The sequence below is a fragment of the Bufo gargarizans genome, chromosome 2 (assembly GCF_014858855.1).
Source record: "Bufo gargarizans isolate SCDJY-AF-19 chromosome 2, ASM1485885v1, whole genome shotgun sequence".
NCBI lineage: Eukaryota > Metazoa > Chordata > Amphibia > Anura > Bufonidae > Bufo > Bufo gargarizans.
Window position 1 is genome coordinate 187,642,470 of NC_058081.1, and position 22,243 is coordinate 187,664,712.

The window sequence follows — 22,243 nt, forward strand, 5'->3', positions numbered from 1 at the left end:
CATGTTTCATCTGTTAAGATGTTGGTGAAGGATCAATATGTTTGTTTTTTGCCCTCCATGTGTCATCTGCTCAGCTGTAAATTAATTTCCAGAGAATTTCCAACAAATGGTCCATGAAAAACGGACCACACATGCATGCCGTTCATGTACGGTCAGTGATTTTTCACGGACATGTAGACTTCAATAGATACAGTACAGACCAAAAGTTTGGACACACCTTCTCACTCAAAGAGTTTTCTTTATTTTCATGACTATGAAAATTGTAGATTCACACTGAAGGCATCAAAACTATGAATTAACACATGTGGAATTATATACATAACAAAAAAGTGTGAAACAACTGAAAATATGTCATATTCTAGGTTCTTCAAAATAGCCACCTTTTGCTTTGATTACTGCTTTGCACACTCTTGGCATTCTCCTGATGAGCTTCAAGAGGTAGTCACCTGAAATGGTTTTCACTTCACAGGTGTGCCCTGTCAGGTTTAATAAGTGGGATTTCTTGCCTTATAAATGGGGTTGGGACCATCAGTTGCGTTGTGGAGAAGTCAGGTGGATACACAGCTGATAGTCCTACTGAATAGACTGTTAGAATTTGTATTATGGCAAGAAAAAAGCAGCTAAGTAAAGAAAAACGAGTGGCCATCATTACTTTAAGAAATGAAGGTCAGTCAGTCCGAAAAATTGGGAAAACTTTGAAAGTGTCCACAAGCGCAGTCACAAAAACCATCAAGCGCTACAAAGAAACTGGCTCACATGCGGACCGCCTCAGGAAAGGAAGACCAAAAGTCACCTCTGCTGCGGAGGATAAGTTCATCCGAGTCACCAGCCTCAGAAATCGCAGGTTAACAGCAGCTCAGATTAGAGACCAGGTCAATGTCACACAGAGTTCTATCAGCAGACACAACTGTTAAGAGGATACTGTGTGAATCAGGCCTTCATGGTAGAATATCTGCTAGGAAACCACTGCTAAGGACAGGCAACAAGCAGAAGAGACTTGTTTGGGCTAAAGAACACAAGGAATAGACATTAAACCAGTGGAAATCTGTGCTTTGGTCTGATGAGTCCAAATTTGAGATCTTTGGTTCCAACCACCGTGTCTTTGTGCGACGCAGAAAAGGTGAACGGATAAACTCTACATGCCTGGTTCCCACCATGAAACATGGAGGAGGAGGGGTGATGGTGTGGGGGTGCTTTGCTGGTGACACTGTTGGGGATTTATTCAAAATTGAAGGCATACTGAACCAGCATGGCTACCACAGCATCTTGCAGCGGCATGCTATTCCATCCGGTTTGCGTTTAGTTGGACCATCATTTATTTTTCAACAGGACAATGACCCCAAACACCCCTCCAGGCTGTGTAAGGGCTATTTGACCATGAAGGATAGGGGTGCTGCGCCAGATGACCTGGCCTCCACAGTCACCGGACCTGAACCCAATTGAGATGGTTTCGGGTGAGCTGGACCGCAGAGTGAAGGCAAAAGGGCCAACAAGTGCTAAGCATCTCTGGGAACTCCTTCAAGACTGTTGGAAGACCATTTCAGGTGACTACCTCTTGAAGCTCATCAAGAGAATGCCAAGAGTGTGCAAAGCCGTAATCAAAGCAAAAGGTGGCTACTTTAACCACCTCCGGACCGCCTAACGCACATGTGCATTCCGGAGGTGGCAGGCTGGCGCACAGTCACGCATATATGCGTCATCTCGCGAGACGCGAGATTTCCTGTGAACGCGCGCACACAGGCGCGCGCGCTCACAGGAATGGAAGGTAAGCGAGTGGATCTCCAGCATGCCAGCGGCGATCGTTCGCTGGCAGGCTGGAGATCCGAATTTTTTAACCCCTAACAGGTATATTAGACGCTGTTTTCATAACAGCGTCTAATATACCTCCTACCTGGTCCTCTGGTGGTCCCTTTTGTTAGGATCGACCACCAGAGGACTCAGGAAGGTCAGTACAGTCGCACCAAACACCACACTACACTACACCCCCCCACCCCGTCACTTATTAACCCCTTATAAACCCCTGATCACCCATGATCACCCCATATAAACTCCCTGATCACCCCCCTGTCATTGATCACCGCCCTGTCATTGATCACCCCCTTGTCAGGCTCCGTTCAGACGTCCGTATGATTTTTACGGATCCACGGATACATGGATCGGATCCGCAAAAAGCATACGGACGTCTGAATGGAGCCTTACAGGGGGGTGATCAATGACAGGCGGGTGATCACCCATATACACTCCCTGATCACCCCCCTGTCATTGATAACCCCCCTGTAAGGCTCCATTCAGACGTCCGCATGCGTTTTGTGGATCCGATCCATGTATCCATGTATCCGTAAAAAATCATGCGGATGTCTGAATGGAGCCTTACAGGGGGGGTGATCAGTGACAGGGGGGTGATCACCCTGATCACCCCCTGTCATTGATAACCCCCCTGTAAGGCTCCATTCAGACGTCCGCATGCGTTTTGTGGATCCGATCCATGTATCCATGGATCCGTAAAAAATCATGCGGATGTCTGAATGGAGCCTTACAGGGGGGGTGATCAGTGACAGGGGGGTGATCACCCTGATTACCCTGATCACCCCCTGTCATTGATAACCCCCCTGTAAGGCTCCATTCAGACGTCCGCATGCGTTCTGTGGATCCAATACATGTATCCATGGATCCGTAAAAAATCATGCGGATGTCTGAATGGAGCCTTACAGGGGGGGTGATCAGTGACAGGGGGGTGATCACCCTGATTACCCTGATCACCCCCTGTCATTGATAACCCCCCTGTAAGGCTCCATTCAGACGTCCGCATGCGTTCTGTGGATCCGATACATGTATCCATGGATCCGTAAAAAATCATGCGGATGTCTGAATGGAGCCTTACAGGGGGGGTGATCAGTGACAGGGGGGTGATCACCCTGATTACCCTGATCACCCCCTGTCATTGATAACCCCCCTGTAAGGCTCCATTCAGACGTCCGCATGCGTTTTGTGGATCCGATACATGTATCCATGGATCCGTAAAAAATCATGCGGATGTCTGAATGGAGCCTTACAGGGGGGGTGATCAGTGACAGGGGGGTGATCACCCTGATTACCCTGATCACCCCCTGTCATTGATAACCCCCCCGTAAGGCTCCATTCAGACATCCGCATGCGTTCTGTGGATCCGATACATGTATCCATGGATCCGTAAAAAATCATGCGGATGTCTGAATGGAGCCTTACAGGGGGGGTGATCAGTGACAGGGGGGTGATCACCCTGATTACCCTGATCACCCCCTGTCATTGATAACCCCCCTGTAAGGCTCCATTCAGACGTCCGCATGCGTTCTGTGGATCCGATACATGTATCCATGGATCCGTAAAAAATCATGCGGATGTCTGAATGGAGCCTTACAGGGGGGGTGATCAGTGACAGGGGGGTGATCACCCTGATTACCCTGATCACCCCCTGTCATTGATAACCCCCCTGTAAGGCTCCATTCAGATGTCCGCATGCGTTCTGTGGATCCGATACATGTATCCATGGATCCGTAAAAAATCATGCGGATGTCTGAATGGAGCCTTACAGGGGGGGTGATCAGTGACAGGGGGGTGATCACCCTGATTACCCTGATCACCCCCTGTCATTGATAACCCCCCTGTAAGGCTCCATTCAGACGTCCGCATGCGTTCTGTGGATCCGATACATGTATCCATGGATCCGTAAAAAATCATGCGGATGTCTGAATGGAGCCTTACAGGGGGGGGGGGGGTGATCAGTGACAGGGGGGTGATCACCCTGATTACCCTGATCACCCCCTGTCATTGATAACCCCCCTGTAAGGCTCCATTCAGACGTCCGCATGTGTTTTGTGGATCCGATCCATGTATCCATGGATCCGTAAAAAATCATGCGGATGTCTGAATGGAGCCTTACAGGGGGGGTGATCAATGACAGGGGGGTGATCAGGGAGTCTATATGGGTGATCACCCCCCTGTCATTGATCACCCCCCTGTCATTGATCATCACCCCCCCTCCCCCCCCCCTGGTAAGGCTCCATTCAGACATTTTTTTTGGCACAAGTTAGCGGAAATTTTTTGTTTGTTTTTGTTTTTGTTTTTTCTTACTAAGTCTCATATTCCACTAACTTGTGTCAAAAAATAAAATCTCACATGGACGCACCATACCCCTCACGGAATCCAAATGCGTAAACATTTTTAGACATTTATATTCCAGACTTCTTCTCACGCTTTAGGGCCCCTAAAAAGCCAGGGCAGTATAAATACCCCACATGTGACCCCATTTCGGAAAGAAGACACCCCAAGGTATTCCGTGAGGGGCATATTGAGTCCATGAAAAATTTAAATTTTTGTCCTAAGTTAGCGGAAAGTGAGACTTTGTGAGAAAAAAACAAAAAAAAATCAATATCCGCTAACTTATGCAAAAAAAATAAAAAATTCTAGGAACTCGCCATGCCCCTCATTGAATACCTTGGGGTGTCTTCTTTCCAAAGTGGGGTCACATGTGGGGTATTTATACTGCCCTGGCTTTTTAGGGGCCCGAAAGTGTGAGAAGAAGTCTGGGATCCAAATGTCTAAAAATGCCCTCCTAGAAGGAATTTGGGCCCCTTTGCGCATCTAGGCTGCAAAAAAGTGTCACACATGTGGTATCGCCGTACTCAGGAGAAGTTGGGGAATGTGTTTTGGGGTGTCATTTTACATATACCCATGCTGGGTGAGAAAAATATCTTGGTCAAATGCCAACTTTGTATAAAAAAATGGGAAAAGTTGTCTTTTGCCAAGATATTTCTCTCACCCAGCATGGGTATATGTAAAATGACACCCCAAAACACATTCCCCAACTTCTCCTGAGTACGGCGATACCAGATGTGTGACACTTTTTTGATGCCAAGGTGGTCAAAGGGGCACATATTCCAAAGTGCACCTTTCGGATTTCGCAGGCCATTTTTTACACATTTTGATTGCAAGGTACTTCTTACACATTTGGGCCCCTAAATTGCCAGGGCAGTATAACTACGCCACAAGTGACCCCATTTTGGAAAGAAGACACCCCAAGGTATTCCGTGAGGGGCACGGCGAGTTCCTAGAATTTTTTATTTTTTGTCACAAGTTAGCGGAAAATGATGATTTTTCTTTTTTTTTCTTTTTTCCTTACAAAGTCTCATATTCCACTAACTTGCGACAAAAAATAAAAAATTCTAGGAACTCGCCATGCCCCTCACGGAATACCTTGGGGTGTCTTCTTTCCAAAATGGGGTCACTTGTGGCGTAGTTATACTGCCCTGGCAATTTAGGGGCCCAAATGTGTGAGAAGAACTTTGCAATCAAAATGTGTAAAAAATGGCCTGCGAAATCCGAAAGGTGCACTTTGGAATATGTGCCCCTTTGCCCACCTTGGCAGCAAAAAAGTGTGACACATCTGGTATCGCCGTACTCAGGAGAAGTTGGGGAATGTGTTTTGGGGTGTCATTTTACATATACCCATGCTGGGTGAGAAAAATATCTTGGTCAAATGCCAACTTTGTATAAAAAAATGGGAAAAGTTGTCTTTTGCCAAGATATTTCTCTCACCCAGCATGGGTATATGTAAAATGACACCCCAAAACACATTCCCCAACTTCTCCTGAGTACGGCGATACCAGATGTGTGACACTTTTTTGATGCCAAGGTGGGCAAAGGGGCACATATTCCAAAGTGCACCTTTCGGATTTCACCGGTCATTTTTTTACAGATTTTGATTGCAAAGTACTTCTCACACATTTGGGCCCCTAAATTGCCAGGGCAGTATAACTACGCCACAAGTGACCCCATTTTGGAAAGAAGACACCCCAAGGTATTCCGTGAGGGGCATGGCGAGTTCCTAGAATTTTTTATTTTTTGTCGCAAGTTAGTGGAATATGAGACTTTGTAAGAAAAAAATAAAAAATAAAAATCATCATCATTTTCCGCAAATTTGTGACAAAAAATAAAAAGTTCTATGAACTCACTATGCCCATCAGCGAATACCTTAGGGTGTCTACTTTCCGAAATGGGGTCATTTGTGGGGGTTTTCTACTGTCTGGGCATTGTAGAACCTCAGGAATCATGACAGGTGCTCAGAAAGTCAGAGCTGTTTCAAAAAGTGGAAATTCACATTTTTGTACCATAGTTTGTAAATGCTATAACTTTTACCCAAACCATTTTTTTTTTTGCCCAAACATTTTTTTTTTATCAAAGACATGTAGAACAATAAATTTGGCGAAAAATTTATATATGGATGTCGGTTTTTTTGCAAAATTTTACAGCTGAAAGTGAAAAATGTCATTTTTTTGCAAAAAAATCGTTACATTTTGATTAATAACAAAAAAAGTAAAAATGTCAGCAGCAATAAAATACCACCAAATGAAAGCTCCATTAGTGAGAAGAAAAGGAGGTAAAATTCATTTGGGTGGTAAGTTGCATGACCGAGCGATAAACGGTGAAAGTAGTGTAGTGCCGAAGTGTAAAAAGTGCTCTGGTCATGAAGGGGGTTTCAGCTAGCGGGGCTGAAGTGGTTAAAGAACCTAGCATATGACATATTTTCAGTTGTTTCACACTTTTTTGTTATGTATATAATTCCACATGTGTTAATTCATAGTTTTGATGCCTTCAGTGTGAATCTACAATTTTCATAGTCACAAAAATAAAGAAAACTCTTTGAATGAGAAGGTGTGTCCAAACTTTTGGTCTGTACTGTATGTTTGTGCATGTTTCCAAGATTTTTTTCACTGACCCACAGTCATTGAAAAACTACTGATATGTGGACAAACAGATTAAAAGTCAATGAGTACACATGTTGTCTGTGGAGAACATGAAAACCACTTTACGTCAGCCAAGAACACATAATTTATATATTTTTTTTTTACTTTATGGATATCATACAGCAGTTTTAATTGTACAACACAGTGGTTTAATATTAATTGTATTTGTAGTGTTTGTGTGGAAATAAAGAATACAGCGCTCATTGGTACCATATGTCACTATTCCCAGCGTACTCACATTGTTCTGAGACTGCAATGCTCTCTAGGGCTACATTCACACTTGCTCTGGTAAGGAGACATTAGTGCTCACAACTTGCTCTAAATTTACAAGAATGGCGCACTGATGTTTATTCTAATGGCAATAGCTGGCTGACAGTTTTGTGGGGGCAGGAAAATTTTGCAAAGAAGGTCAGTCAGCACTTCCCAGTGCGCAGGGGCATGTCGCCATGGCTGAAAGCACAAAAGCAAAGACAAACACAATACAACAGCACTATGCCAACAGAAATAGTAAAGCAAATACAATAATGCCATACTCACTATAGAAAATGTACTAATGCTAATGCTGCATTATAAATGTGAGATTCTTGGTAAATACATTTTGTACAAAATTATTTGTGCCTGTCCGCCAACAGCAAGACTGGAGCCTAACAATAAATACTACCTCCACAGGTGCCATACCGTCCTCCATCAAATTCAGGGAATGCAGGCTCCACATACATGCTGAGCCCTCACTGTATTATACCTCTCATGGTGTCAAATGGCCACCAATAAATGCGGAGAGAGCAGGCTAAAATTTTGATTGTGTTTATATAAATTTGCCGCACATTTGTAACAGATCAGACCCCAACCCAAAACCTGAATTGCAACTCAAATGTTGCAGCGACGCCCAGGGTCACCACTGTCATGCTCACCAGCTCCAGTGCTCCAGGTCCCAGTGCCGTACACTCACCTCCCGCTCTCCATACCCTCTTGGAGGGTCTGCCCACAGGATAGGCCTGCCCCTCCATACAAGCTCCATTCAAGCTTTAGGGTGTGCTCTCCCTCTGGCTCTTAAAGAGCTAGCATGACACTGTAAGCCGTGTATCAGGGTGGGCTCCCCAGGATACAGTGAAGTCACGAAAAAGAAAAAACTGCACCACCAGCTTTTGCCAAAACTGAATTTTACTTAAACACAACCAATGAACACAACCACAAATGCTGGGAACATACAATAAATTTACATACACCCAGCCCGAAGGCTGAGACCCTTGTGCTGCACAGCGCGGCGCCCTCTGATGGATGCAGGAGGAAAGCGTGGTGATTTACATACTGGCAGGCACAACTAAACTGCCACACCTTACCTGTTATTACCCTAAAAAGCAAGAATAACTATATGGGTGGTAGGGGCTAGCCTGCGATGCAGCACAACAGCTTACAATCTTACAAAGCTCTACAGAATTCCCCCTCCCATAACTGGTCTTGTAGCACGCGCCTGAGTATTCCTCCTGAGCAAAATGTCAGCATGGCTTGAGTTGGTGGGAAGTTTATCAGCTCTCCAATGTGAAATGTCACTTTAAGTTACGGAGTCCTTGCAATGGACAGTAGTAACACTTGTTACCTGACAGAAACAGAGAACCTAACTTCAGACCTGGTCTCAGTCTCTAGGTGCCAAAACTGTAATGAGGTGCATGCATGATCTTACCGACCCGGGTCTGCTCTGCATCCACTGGTGACTCTGAACAGAAAAAATGCCTCTCCAACAAGCATGCTGTCCCGCAGTGTATATAGCTTTGCTCCTCAGCTCTCATCAGCATTCCTGGAAGCAATCCTTGTTCTTCTGGGCAGGATCAGGGTCTTGGACACGATTAGCTTCACTTAGCTGCCGCTCTGGTCACTGAGGGATTCTTTCACACCTGGATGCCGTCGGATCCTCTACTGACACAGTTCCTCAGTCTCAGCTCCTTCTAAGATGGCTGCTCCCTTTGTCTTCCTCTCCAGGCTCTGTGTAAACCCACCTCTCATGAATAAGGAACTACACTCACCTAAAGAATTATTAGGAACACCTGTTCTATTTCTCATTAATGCGATTATCTAGTCAACCAATCACATGGCAGTTGCTTCAATGCATGTAGGGTTGTGGTCCTGGTCAAGACAATCTCTTGAACTCCAAACTGAATGTCAGAATGGGAAAGAAAGGTGATTTAAGCAATTTTGAGCGTGGCATGGTTGTTGGTGCCAGACGGGCCGGTCTGAGTATTTCACAATCTGCTCAGTTACTGGGATTTTCACACACAACCATTTCTAGGGTTTACAAAGAATAGTGTGAAAAGGGAAAAACATCCAGTATGCGGCAGTCCTGTGGGCGAAAATGCCTTGTTGATGCTAGAGGTCAGAGGAGAATGGGCCGACTGATTCAAGCTGATAGAAGAGCAACGTTGACTGAAATAACCACTCGTTACTACCGAGGTATGCAGAAAAGCATTTGTGAAGCCACAACACGCACAACCTTGAGGCGGATGGGCTACAACAGCAGAGGACCCCACCGGGTACCACTCATCTCCACTACAAATAGGAAAAAGAGGCTACAATTTGCACGAGCTCACCAAAATTGGACTGTTGAATACTGGAAAAATGTTGCCTTGTCTGATGAGTCTCGATTTCTGTTGAGACATTTAAATGGTAGAGTCCGAATTTGGCGTAAACAGAATGGTTTCTTGAACATGACAATGAGTTCACTATACTAAAATGGCCCCCACAGTCACCAGATCTCAACCGAATAGAGCATCTTTGGGATGTGGTGGAATGGGAGCTTCGTGCCCTGGATGTGCATCCCTCAAATCTCCATCAACTGCAAGATGCTATCCTATCAATATGGGCCAACATTTCTAAAGAATGCTATCAGCACCTTGTTGAATCAATGCCACGTAGAATTAAGGCAGTTCTAAAGGGGGTCCAACACCGTATTAGTATGGTGTTCCTAATAATTCTTTAGGTGAGTGTATATGCAGTCCGTAGCTGTGTTTAGGAAACAGCGGCATCTTGTGGCCAAACAGAAGAATGTCAGTCGTTTTAATTTAATCTACACAAACAGTGTTCAGACAAGGAGAGCTGTTTCCCCATCTCACAACACACCCTAATCTTCACCAGCCTATGATAGTCTACCTTGGGGTTCCTTAGGTCCCTTCCCCAGTGTGGGAGGGTGCCTGATTAAGAAAGTTCCTAGTCTGCTACTTCCTGCTAAGGTGTGCCATATCTTATCGTCTGCCCATAGTACAGACTTTCACCTTTTCCCTGTATTCTGTCCCTTCGCTGCCTGCCCTGACCTCAGACTGTTTTCTTAATTTCAAGAACTCTACCTGCCTTGACCTCGGCCTGTCCCTGACTACGATTCTGCCTGATCCCTCAGTGCTCCTCACCGGCAACTGAACAGAGACTGCTTCAAGAGACAGCGGCCTCGTGGTTCCCCTGCAGTGAAGTCTACATCTCTGTATAGGGGCTAAAAGGTGAAAAACAGGGCATCACTAGGGTAATGTGCAACGGCGACCTCCCCCTAGGGCCCTTAATAGATGAAATGACACGCGTCCCAGGTGTAGGTATACCGAATGGTATAGTGCGGTATAAAATGTCCTTTTAAAATGTGTCATGGTGCTCCTACCTGGATTAAGCTGGACCTCAGGCTTTGGCTCTGAAGCAAACAAATAGGGGGAATAATTGAGGGAGTCCAGACCTTGCATATAGTTGAATAGCAGCTTTACTTTGGTAAACATTTTTCCTAAACAGATTTCAGGCTTTATCTTTCAGGCTTTAGCATTAAAACTCTGGCAGGCAAACTCGTCTCTGCTACATCTGTTTCTCTCTGGCTCTGCTGTACTATCAGGCTGGCTGTATAACTCTGCTTCTTATTTATGCTGCACAACACTTGGTAGTCTGACTCTAAGTTATGCCAAGGAACTATGCTCCTGGCTTCTGAGGCTTTAAGCTTTGTGCCCCTGCACACGCTTCCCCTAGCTGGGGGTAAATTGGACTGACTAGAACTTCTGCCCCACTCTTCCTGCAGGAAGTAGGACTCGCCCACTTCTCGCCGGGGTGTGTGTGTGTGTGTGTGGTGGGGTGTTAGAAATAGAATGGAATGGTAAGCTCCATTCTACCTGTGTAGCTCTGCCATTTATGCTGCCCCCTGCTGGTGAACCAGGCACATTACACGTGAGCATAACAGTTGCAAACAGATTAGGAATGCACAGTGTGGAGGACCTGAAATAAATACACAAGGTGATATATATTAGCATACACAGATAGAAGAAGGGTGTAGGAGTGGTAATGCCGCTCTGGGGCATTACAAATGCCCTTATGAGTAGCCCCACACAGTGACACACACACTGTTTCTACAACCACTGCTGAAACATATAGTTCTACACACACACAAAAGGCAGCAAACTACTTTCTGATTACAGACAGCATTTCTCCTTGAGTCCTCCCTATTATTTGTATGCATTCATGAGTCCTCTCAATATAATTTTGGGCCAGTTTGCAGATAAGGATCCAGGTACAAATTAGTGACCTGACCTCAATAGAAGCAATACTAATCATTCATAACAGGGCTTCGGGAAGGCGACAGATTCATTTTATATGATATAACTCTGGCAGCCAGCAGTGCAAATATCATTGCTCTACGTCATTAAAAGGAGCATACAATTCGCAATTAAAATGTAGTCAGCAATTAAAACAAAGATAATGCCTGGCGTCGTGTTGCTGCATTCCTGATAAAATATATTTAAAAAAATGCAAATGAGCTGTTAACTACAGGAAAATGTGGCTCAAACCCCTCGATGTACCATAGCTCTGCTGATGTTCTCTTTGAGGCACTCTTAGGGCTCATGCATTTTTTATTTTTTTATTGTCCGCAGTACGGCCAAGGATAGGACAGTTGTTTTAGGGGCCGGCCGTTCCGTTCTGCAAAAAACGGAGTGCTCATAGCCAGTATCTGTGTCTTGCGGACTGCAAAACATCAGTGTTCATGTGCATGAGTCCTTATGGTTATTTGACTGAATTCTCTTCTTGCCTGAATCTTCCTGTGCCATGCAGTATACCCTCGGCGGTGGCGCATATGAAAGTGCAGAGGTTGTACTGTACAGGTCAGGTGTGAGATTACAGGGCCATCAATCAACCATAAGAGGGAGTGGATTGATAAGAACAGCGGCAGAACTATGGTGCACCCAGAGGTCTGGTCCTGCCCATGGTCTACTTTAGCTCAGGAATACAGCAATGCAGGGGAAAAAAAGAGGTTTGGTCTCCTGTATAACTTTTTTATAATAATAATAATAATAATAATAATATAATAACACTTCAATACTGCTTTATTATATATTCTCACTGCGATTTTAACTAACTACCATTACTGTTTTTAAAAAAAGGTTATTCTGCACGTTTTCACAAACGTTGTGTTTTTAAACAATCTTATCAAAGTTACCACTTAATTAACCATTTTTACCACAAGTAGGCCATTACTTTTGAGGCAATTGGCGCCCTATACAGGTCTTTTTTACGTTTTTTGTCCTATCCTTAAAAGGAGTATGCCAGGTTGAAAATGCAATCCACTCTGCAGCCACCATGTTATGGAGCAGGAGGAGCTTTGGTGTAACTTGTATTTCATTTATGGAGACCCCTTGCTCAATCAGGGCCAATATAGAACTGCCGATATAGGTTACATTAGTAATAATACATTATCAGTTTATTAGAAAATATCCAGAGATTATAAAACATCCTAAAAATTCACTTGCCTTCTATAGGCAAACTCTGCCCCATGCCTCTCATGCCAGCTTCTTGCTGATTATAACGTATTTTCTTTCTGTGTCTGTTCCGGTCCGTTCTGGACCGTATGCAGAACTATTCATTACAATGGGTCCGCCAAAAAAGACAGAAGTTACTCCATGTGCATTCCGTTTCCATATGTCCGTTCCGCAAAGAAATAGAACATGTCCTATTATTGTCCGCATTACAGACAAGGAAAGGACTGTTCTATTAGTGGCCAGCTATTCTGTTCCGCCAAATATGTAATGCACGCTGACTGTATCCGTATTTTTTGCGGATCCGTGTTTTGCAGACCACAAAATACATACGTCGTGTGCATGAATAATGTCTGGACATGTGCCAAGTAAAATTTTCATGCAGACACTCAGGGCTTTTTTTCTGGCGGAACGCCCCAGAAAGGCGTTCCGCCACCTATTTTCTCCGACTCGCCCCGCTCCCCTTTAGTTACTGGGCCCAGCCGGCCCGCTGCTTAGGCTGCGCCGCTGCTTACAATCATGATTGAATTTACTCGCCTCTCAGTCCCTGGCCCTGCAGCCTCCGGCACCTCCGGCTCTCCAGCTCCCGCCCAGCTCCCACCCAGCTCCCGCCCACCACTGACAGCGACTGAGAGAGCCGAGGAGACGCTGATTCTACAGTGGCCCCAAACCCAGCCCCCAGGCCGACTCCATTGCAGCCTGTCTGCGGCCCCAGACCCAGGACCCCCCGCCTCCGGCTCCACTGACAGGCCCGCCCAGCAGCAGTTTAGTGTCGTGGGGTCTCGGCAGGAGCAGGAGGCAGAGCGACACCAGGCAGGAAAAGGAAAAAGGTAATTTTTCATTTATTTCATTCTTAAATTAAAAAAGATTGAATTGGCCAATTAGGGGGCCAGGCCAGGCTGCTCTGCCCATGTGTGGACTAGGGAGGCGGTGGCAGCCTGGCTGTCACGACCGTCACTAGGCAATGGCATGGTGGCACTAGGCCATGCAGGCAGTGGCACTGGCACACTACTTGGGGTGGCGGGCCCCCCTTGTACCACTGCCTGTCTTGCCTGCCAGTGCCCTAGTCCACACATGGCCGTCGCAGCCGGGCCCCATCCTTCCCCCAAGTAGTGTGCCACTGCCTGCCAGTGCCCTAGTCCACACATGGCCGGCGCAGCCGAGCCCCATCCTAAGTTCCCCCAAGCACACTACTTGACTGAACTAAAATTTTAACTGAACTATAAAATTTTATAAAAGCCACGTGACTTCCAGTTCGCATGCCCCTACGCGAAGGGACACAGCGCGTGCACCCATCCGCGCATGCGCCCTCAGGGGTATGCAGATTTCACTTTCTTTCTACTTGTGAAATCTCCATCCTGCCCTGTGCAGGGAGGATAATAAGATTTTAAGTTATTATCCTCCCTGCACATGGCGAGATGGAGATTTCACAAGTACAAAGACCGTGAAATCTCCATACCCCTGAGGAATGGGATTTACACAAGAGGAGGGGGGGGGGGGGGCGAAACGTGCGTGGGGGGGGGCATACAAAAATTTGCTGTGGGGCCCAGTCATTTCTAGCTAGCCCCCCCCCCCCCAAATTTTACTTGCATCCCTGTTCTCTAAAGGGGCGGTTTTAGGGGGCGGTCCTAGGGGTGGGTAGGGGCGTGGCCAGGGGAGGGGGGTGAATTCCACCACCTTTTCTCTGAGAAAAAAATCCCTGCAGACACTAATGACTCTTTACATGTGCCATCTGTAGAGTGATAGGTTACAATACTCAGGAACGTGTGCAGGGTCCAACAATTTTTTGAATGAGATGGGTAATGCAAGATTTGCTGCCATATCTTACACATGGAATAATCTTACCAAATGGCTTCACCTACATTATCATGCAATACAGAACATGTTTATGTAAGGCCCCTTTCACACGAACGATCTGGATTAGGTCCGGATGCGTTCAGGAAAACTCTCACCATTTCGCAAGCAATTGCAGTCAGTTTTGTCTGCGATTGCGTTCAGTGGTTCATTTTTTATCGCGCAGGTAAAAAACTGAATGTTTACAAACACCACCACCTAGCAACCATCAGTAAAAAACGCATTTCATCCGCACTTGCTTGCGGATGCAATGCGTTTTTCATGCAGCCCCATTCACTTCTATGGGGCCAGCTTTGCGTGAAAAACGCACAATATAGAGCATGCTGCGATTTTCCCGCAACACATAAGGGATGTGTGAAAAACAGACGCATTGAAATGAATGGGTCCAGATAACGTGCAGGCGCAATGCATTCGCATCACGCATTGAACCGCGAAGAAATCACGCTTGTGTAAAAGGGGTCTAAATCACATCCGTTTTGCTAATCCATAATTACACAATATACATTTATTTCTCTAGAAGATGAGTTCTGGAAAGGAGACATTGCAAATCACCAGCAAACCAGCTGTCGATGAAGCACAGGCCATTAAGTTGGTAGAGACACTTTTTGGCTTACAAGTATCCAGGGTAAAGCCACTGCCAGGCTACGATGATCAGAATTTCTACATCCAGACTTGGGATGATGGGACTACTACACAAGGAGAGTATGTTCTGAAGATCATGAACAGTGAAGACAGCAAGAACGCTGAGCTAGTGGAAGTGCAGACATGTGCTATGAAGTTCCTACATGATGAAGGTCTACCTACACCAAATGCTCAGCTGACAAAAACTGGTGAAATCATGTCTCTAGAGCCAATTGGTAAGAACATACAGCATTACATTCTTTTTGAAACCATAGTTCCAATAATGCATCCCTACACCCATGCTCAACCACAAGACTAACCCTAACAGCCGCGCCGCACACAGCAAAAGGTGAACAGACAAAATGCTCTTCATTCTCTGATTATAAAAGTAATTTTTTATGTCACAGTCATTTTTTCTGTCTGATATAAATTCCTATTTCTAAAAAGAATACCTGTCTTCTTACAACATGGAATTCATATGTAGAGTCTAAGGTCCCTTTCAGATGAGCGAGTTGCACACTCCGGACTCGCATCCTGAGTATCAGACAGCTCCCGTCCTGACCTCCAAGCACTGACAGGGTCGCATAGCATTATATTGATTTATAATGCTATGTAGCGCTTAGAGTTCTGGAATGTATTATATAACACTGATATCATTATGTCAATGTAATCCGATACATTCCAGAACTGTAAGGCCCCTTTCACACTGGCGAGTTTTCCACGCGGGGGTGCAATGCGTGAGGTGAACGCATTGCACCCGCAACGAATCCGGACCTATTCACTTCAATGGGGCTGTTCAGATGAGCGGTGATTTTCACGCATCACATGTGCGTTGCATGAAAATCGCAGCAACATGGTTATAAGGGAAAATAATAGCATTCTAAATACAGAATGCTTAGTAAAATAGGGATGGAGGGGTTAAAAAAATAAATAAAAAATTAAACTCACCTCATCCACTTGTTCGCGCAGCCCGGCTTGTATTCTTTCTTCTTCTTTAATGACTTGGCAGGTAAAGGACCTTTGGTGACGTCACTTCGCTCATCACATGGTCCATTACAATGGTGATGGACCATGTGATGAGCGCAGTGACGTCACCAGAGGTCCTTTTCCTCCCAGGTCATCAAAGAAGAAAGAAGACAAGCGAACAAGTGGATGAGGTGAGATTAATTTTTATTTTATTTTTTAACCCCTCCATCCCTACTTTACTAGGCATTCTGTATTAAGAATGCTATTATTTTCCCTTATAACCATATTATAAGGGAAAATAATAAAATCTACACAACACCTAACCCGAACTTCTGTGAAGAAGTACGAGTTTGGGTCTGGGTACCAAACATGCCGATTTTTCTCACGCGTGCGCAAAACGCATTAAACCGCTTTGTACCCGCGTGGAAAAATCACGCATTTTCCCGCGACGCACCCGCATCCTATACGGCCCTTACACGTGACGCCCGTGTGAAAGAGGCCTAAGGGTTACATAGCATCATAAATCAATAAAATGTCCCCGTCAGCGCTTGGAGGTGAGGACAGGAGCTGTCTCATACTTGCGCTGTGAGTCCAGAGTGCGCAACTCGCTCGTCTAAAAGGGGCCTAAGGCTAGATTCACACTAGCACTAGGGATCGAGCACGGAACAGCCTGCAGGAGCTCTCTGCATGAAGGTCTTCGTCCAGCCCAATTAACAGCCTAGCGTTTTTCTTCCGGACGATTCTTGGTATATTTGCCGGGTTGCAGCTGAAACTCTGCCGGTCCCCATTATAGTTAATGGGGCCAGATGGAAAGTTTGAAGCTTCCAGCAATGCTGGAATGCAGAGAGTTCCCTGCCGGAACAGCCTGCCGGATCCCTAGCTCTAGAGTGAAATTAGCCTAAGGCCTCATGCACATGGCCATATCAGATATAATTTGGTCTGCATAAAAAAGGATCTGGGAAAAACTGATAGCTTCAATGTTCATTCAGTTTTTTCTCATTCTCATCAATAGAAAGGGCAATTCTCATCCACAAATATGGACACATATAGAACCTGCTCTGTGATTTGCGGATTGGGCACACAGAGTTGTGAAAAACACAGACATGCGCATGGCCCCATACAATTGAGTCAGTGTGCTATTACTGTAGTATACTTTATGTACATTCACTGTACATAGTATACATCAGGAGTAGAGATGAGCGAATTTCATATTTTGAAATTCGTTCGCGATTCGTATACTGGTAAAAGCAGAATTGCGTTACCAGAATTGCGTTACCACGGACCATAATGCAATTCTTCGACGGAATGCATAACTGAATGCCTTTAGAGGCATTCTGTTATTCATTCCGTCCTAATAGAAGTCCATGGGCTCAAAACGGATCCATCCCATTTCCGTTATGCAGAGGAGTCCTCTCCTGCAAAACGGAAACCGGACGGATCCATTATGCAACCCATAGACTTCTATTATGATGGAATGAATAACGGAATGCCTCTAAAGGCATTCCGTTATGCATTCCATCTTAGAATTGGATTATGGTCGTTGGTAACGGAATCCGTAACGCAATTCTGCTTTTACCAGTAAACGAAACGTGAACAAATTTCATAACAGGAAATTCGCTCATCTCTAATCAGGAGCACATTGCCAGTGGGTTCACTGACTCATTAGTATAGAGCGTGTCATTTGTTTTCTTTACAATCGATACTGATGGCAGACATGATTAAAGGGGTTGGAGTTTCCAGATACCAGCAGCGCATGTTCACGGGACTACATGACCCCAATGCATTCCAAATGCTGGAAATGTCACCAGATTTCCAGATAGGCCGACCATTTTAACTGTAAGGACATACATTTACATAACTTGGAACTCCTGGGTGTCCTCAGGCACCATGGCCCAAATGCATCTGATACCTCTGCACCCCCTATACCAGCACCCCTGAGCACACCGCCAATACCAGCTGCTAGGTTCTCATTTTTACAACTTTCTGTGTCTAGAATATACAGGAATGAATACGTGACTTGGACTCTGTCTTGTATTCTTTGCAGATGTGAATTTATGTTCAAAATAACAAGAAAAATATGTCTGATGTCTATGTGACTTCAAGAGGGTGTCAAAATATGAAATCATAACCCATACTGTTTTATTTGTTTCAATGAAGATTATAAATTGTTGACTAGTTTATCCTTGATTTTTAGACTATGGAGGCGTCATACAAAAGCATATGGTGAGACTTCTGACCTACCTTCCTGGGACACCAGTAGCGGAAATTAAGACAACTCCTGAAATCTTATTTGACATAGGAAAAACAGCAGCTATTCTTGATGAAACCTTAACAAAGGTATGTATGAAATATTGGGACCTGAATAACAAATTCTTCAGAACTATTCTGTCATTCCAAGGATGACATCACTATTTAGCCTACAGAGTGGTATATGGTATGGTGGTTTTATACTAAACGGGGGAGTTTTGTAATTTTTTTTTTCCCGCTGTATTTTACGTCAGTGGCCAGATGTCAAGTGTTAATAATTGGAAATGTATAAATTCTCATTCACACGTTTTTCTGATCTCATGTCGTGATTATACCAGATGGAATCATGGAAAATAATGCACTAACACAATAGATGCAAACATTATATATGGACTAATCCCTCACTATGATAAAATCTGAGACGGTCAGCCAATATATTTTGGCCGAGAATCTCAGATTTTATCATATCACAGTGCAGTCTTTTCCGTGAGAGACATCACCGTTTTGAATTTTCTTTTTCCCATGAGTAAATTTTCGCTGTATTACACTATCCAAATATTGGTTGTATCATGTGGTTAACTGATGAGTCAATCAGGTGATGACTAAAAACATGCCTGGCGGTGTTTTCTGACACTTAAACTGGTGTGGTGTGCAGGTACTGGAGATGCTGGTTTTCTCACATGCCCCTCACAGTGGCTGGCTTTCCTGCACCCTTATTACTTGTGGAGAATGGTCAACTCCCTCTATGTTTAAAGAGGACCTGTAACCTCTCCGGCCATGTTTTATTTTACCTACTTGTACTCCCCTTGTAATATTCTTATGACTGTCCTGCCATTCCTTTATTATGCCTACTAGAAGTTATAAAGGGAATACTAGCAGTTGGCCATAACGTTCCAGATAGATGTAACCAGTTATGATGGGTTCCTGCACAGCCTGGCACTATCTGATCGGTGTCAGACTATGCAGAGTCTAATCGATAATGTTAGCCACAGCTCTGTTCCAGAAGGCTTCAAGGGGAATGTTTTCTAGCAGAGGGGAGATTATATTTATGCAGTCCATGGAAAGAAACCACTCAAACATATATTCATATTAAAACATTAATAGACTGTGGAGAAAAAAAAACATGGATTACACATCCACATGCCATGCGATGATCTATTGCTTCTCAGCATAATTTATAAACACCTCCACTAAGGCACTTCATATACGCTTTGATCAAAATGCCTAGGCCCACTCACCACATCAAGGTGACCTCTAAAGAGTGGGTACCTACTCTAATTTGGTGCAATGTCACTTGGCGACCACTACCACTACAATGCAGCACTTGCAGGTGGCTAGACCCAGCAGTCCAACAACCCAACAACCCCACTGCTGTCAGACTAAGCCACCATGGCACTGGGCACCACCAGCCCACAGACACACCTGCAACAGCCACCATGAGCATTATAATGCTGTGTGGGCCTGTGAAACGAGCAATGTCCATAACGGAAAATCACGTTCGCACACACACACACGAGTGCTGATACCATAAAAAAAGATGGGAAAGACTACAAAAATACTAGATTGTATAGAAAAAGATATGGATGGCACATCCACGTGCCACCTTGATGATGAGAGGGCTTATGCATTCTGATCAAAAAGCTTACAAAGTACCTAGTATACAGTTTAGGCAAATACTATATGTAGCAGAACACTGTTCTATATGCAAAGACACATGCAAACACTGGAAACATGGTAAATCTGAATTGCATTACTGCTATACTTACTATATGAAAATTAGAAGCCCATTGCGCACATTTTTTATCAAAATTGTGTCCAGCTCATCCACTAGAGACAAGGTGGCTTCCAACAGACAGGACCTACACTATCAGACTTGCCTCTCCTGGGCCTAAAAAATGGTGCCAAAGCTCAAATCGGACTTGGAAAGCAGCTACTGAATATCCGGGCAATTGCATTCGCTGCTCCCGGAACCAATTTTGAGCTTCGGCACTTATGGCGTCCGGAGCAGGGCCCAGATTGTCAGGGAAAAGCCCAGTGTCCAGGTCCTCTTTTTTTTTTTTTTTTTTTTTTAAATGCTTTGATTGTGTAAAACTGAAATACATTTAAAAATAATTAGACATATCAACGCATCCGTAATAATCTGTTCTATAAAAATATCACATGATCTACCCCCTAAGGTGAATGCCATCAAAAAGATAAAATAAAAACTGTACGAAAACAGTTTTTATTTTTGGGTCACCTTGCCCCATAAAGTGTATTATTGAGTGATCAAAAAATCATATGTACCTAAAAAAGGTACCATAAAAAAAGTCAACTCTTCTAACAAAAAACTAGATGATCGGCAGAAAACTAAATAAAAATATGGCTTTCAGAAAATGGAGAAACATTCAAAAATGCTTCATGCAAAACTAAAACAAAACAAAAAAAAGACATATTTGATATTATCACTTGCTCTAAAAGAAAATAGCAAATGAGCTAAAAAAAGGAAAATTTTGAAATTTCATCTCCATTTTCCTTTAATTCTTGTGGAACACCTAAAGGGTTTACATAGTTCAGTTTTGAATTACTTGAGGGGTGTATTTTCTAAAATGGGGTCATTAATAGGTGGTTTCTATTATGTAAGCCCCACAAAGTGGTTTCAACTGAACCGGTCCTTAAAAAGTGGGTTTTGGAAATTCTCTTAAAAATTTTAAGAATTGTTTCCAAAATTGTAAGCCTTCTAACGGCCTAAAAAAATAAAATGATATTTACAAAATGATGCCAACATGAAGTAGACATATGGTGAATGTTAAAGGGTTTCTGTCATGAGAGATAACGTTATGTAGCTGACTGACTAGCGATGTGCTAATGTCAGCAGTACATAACAGTATGCTTTATAACTCCCTTCTGCCGTTCTCTTAAAATAAAGACTTTTAGAATATGCTAATGAGCCTCTAGGCGCTACTGGGGCATTGCTTCAGTGCCTAGAGGCTTGATCTCGGACGTTTATTGACTGTCGAGTTCTCCTCATCGTCACGTAAATCCCGCACCTGCGCCTACCCGTTTAGTGTTCGGTGCAGGTGTAGTGAGTGAAGGACGCACTCCTGGTTCCGGCTTCCTTCCTTTGGTGCAGGCGCAGTGAGGAAGCCGGCAGCAGGAGCACATCCTTTACTCGCTGCGCATGCGCCCAATACTAAACGGGACGGAGCAGGCGCGGGATTTACGTGACGATGAGGAGAACTCAACAGTCAATAAACGGGACCTGGGCGTGCCAAATAGTGCGTAGACGGAGCCTCTTGGTGCTGAAGCAACGCCCCAGTAGCACCTAGATAGCTATAATAGCCTGCCTACATTCAGTGTGCTGCCTGTGCTGTCCATAGTGCGCCCTATGCTGATGAATGGCAGGAAAAGTCTAAGGCATATTGGTACACCATAGACTTTTTCCAGGGCACAGGTGCCCACAGATAGGGCTCTGAGTGCCGCCTCTGGCACCCGTGCCATAGGTTCGCCACCACTGACCTAGAGGCTCATTAGCATATTATATAAGTCTTTATTTTGAGAACGGCAGCAGGCAGTTATAAGGCCCACTGTTATGTACTGCTGACATTAGCACATCGCTAGTCAGTCAGCTACATAACGTTATTTCTCATGACGGAAACCCTTTAAGTAATAACTATTTTATGAGATATCACTATCTATTTTAAAAGCAGAGAAACTGACATTTTGAATTTTTCTAAATTTATGGAAAATGTAGGATGTTTTTTATATACAAAATGTGAAAAATATAGACTTAAATTTACCACTGTTATGTCATGAAGTACAATGTGTCACGAGAAAACAGTCTCAGAATGGCCTGGATAAGTAAAAGCGTTCCAAAGTTATTATCACATGAAGTGACACATGTCAGATTTGCAAAAAAATGGCCTGGGCAGGAAGGTGAAAACTGGCAGGGCTAGAAGGTGTTAATGCCTAGCATGTGAACAGAATAAAGGCACATAAGAGGGGTTAGCTGAACTATCCAACACATTGCTA

At 44.3% G+C, this 22,243-nt stretch overlaps 2 protein-coding genes across 5 annotated transcripts in view; one reads left to right on the top strand and one right to left on the bottom strand.

Annotated features, from left to right (window-relative positions):
- Positions 1-22,243, bottom strand: part of LOC122927687 (very long-chain acyl-CoA synthetase-like) — a 173,683-nt gene that overhangs the window by 103,034 nt on the left and 48,406 nt on the right. The gene's annotated exons all lie outside the window — the stretch shown is intronic.
- HYKK (hydroxylysine kinase) overlaps positions 1-22,243 on the top strand; it is a 90,777-nt gene that overhangs the window by 12,969 nt on the left and 55,565 nt on the right. Inside the window, exons 2-3 of one of the 2 annotated variants that reach the window (XM_044279777.1) lie at positions 14,919-15,255; positions 18,180-18,322. In XM_044279777.1, coding sequence (XP_044135712.1) covers positions 14,919-15,255; positions 18,180-18,322 — 480 coding nt within the window. Of the gene's footprint in view, positions 1-14,915; positions 15,256-18,179; positions 18,323-22,243 lie in introns of both variants that reach the window. The other variant, XM_044279776.1, reaches the window with a different exon arrangement.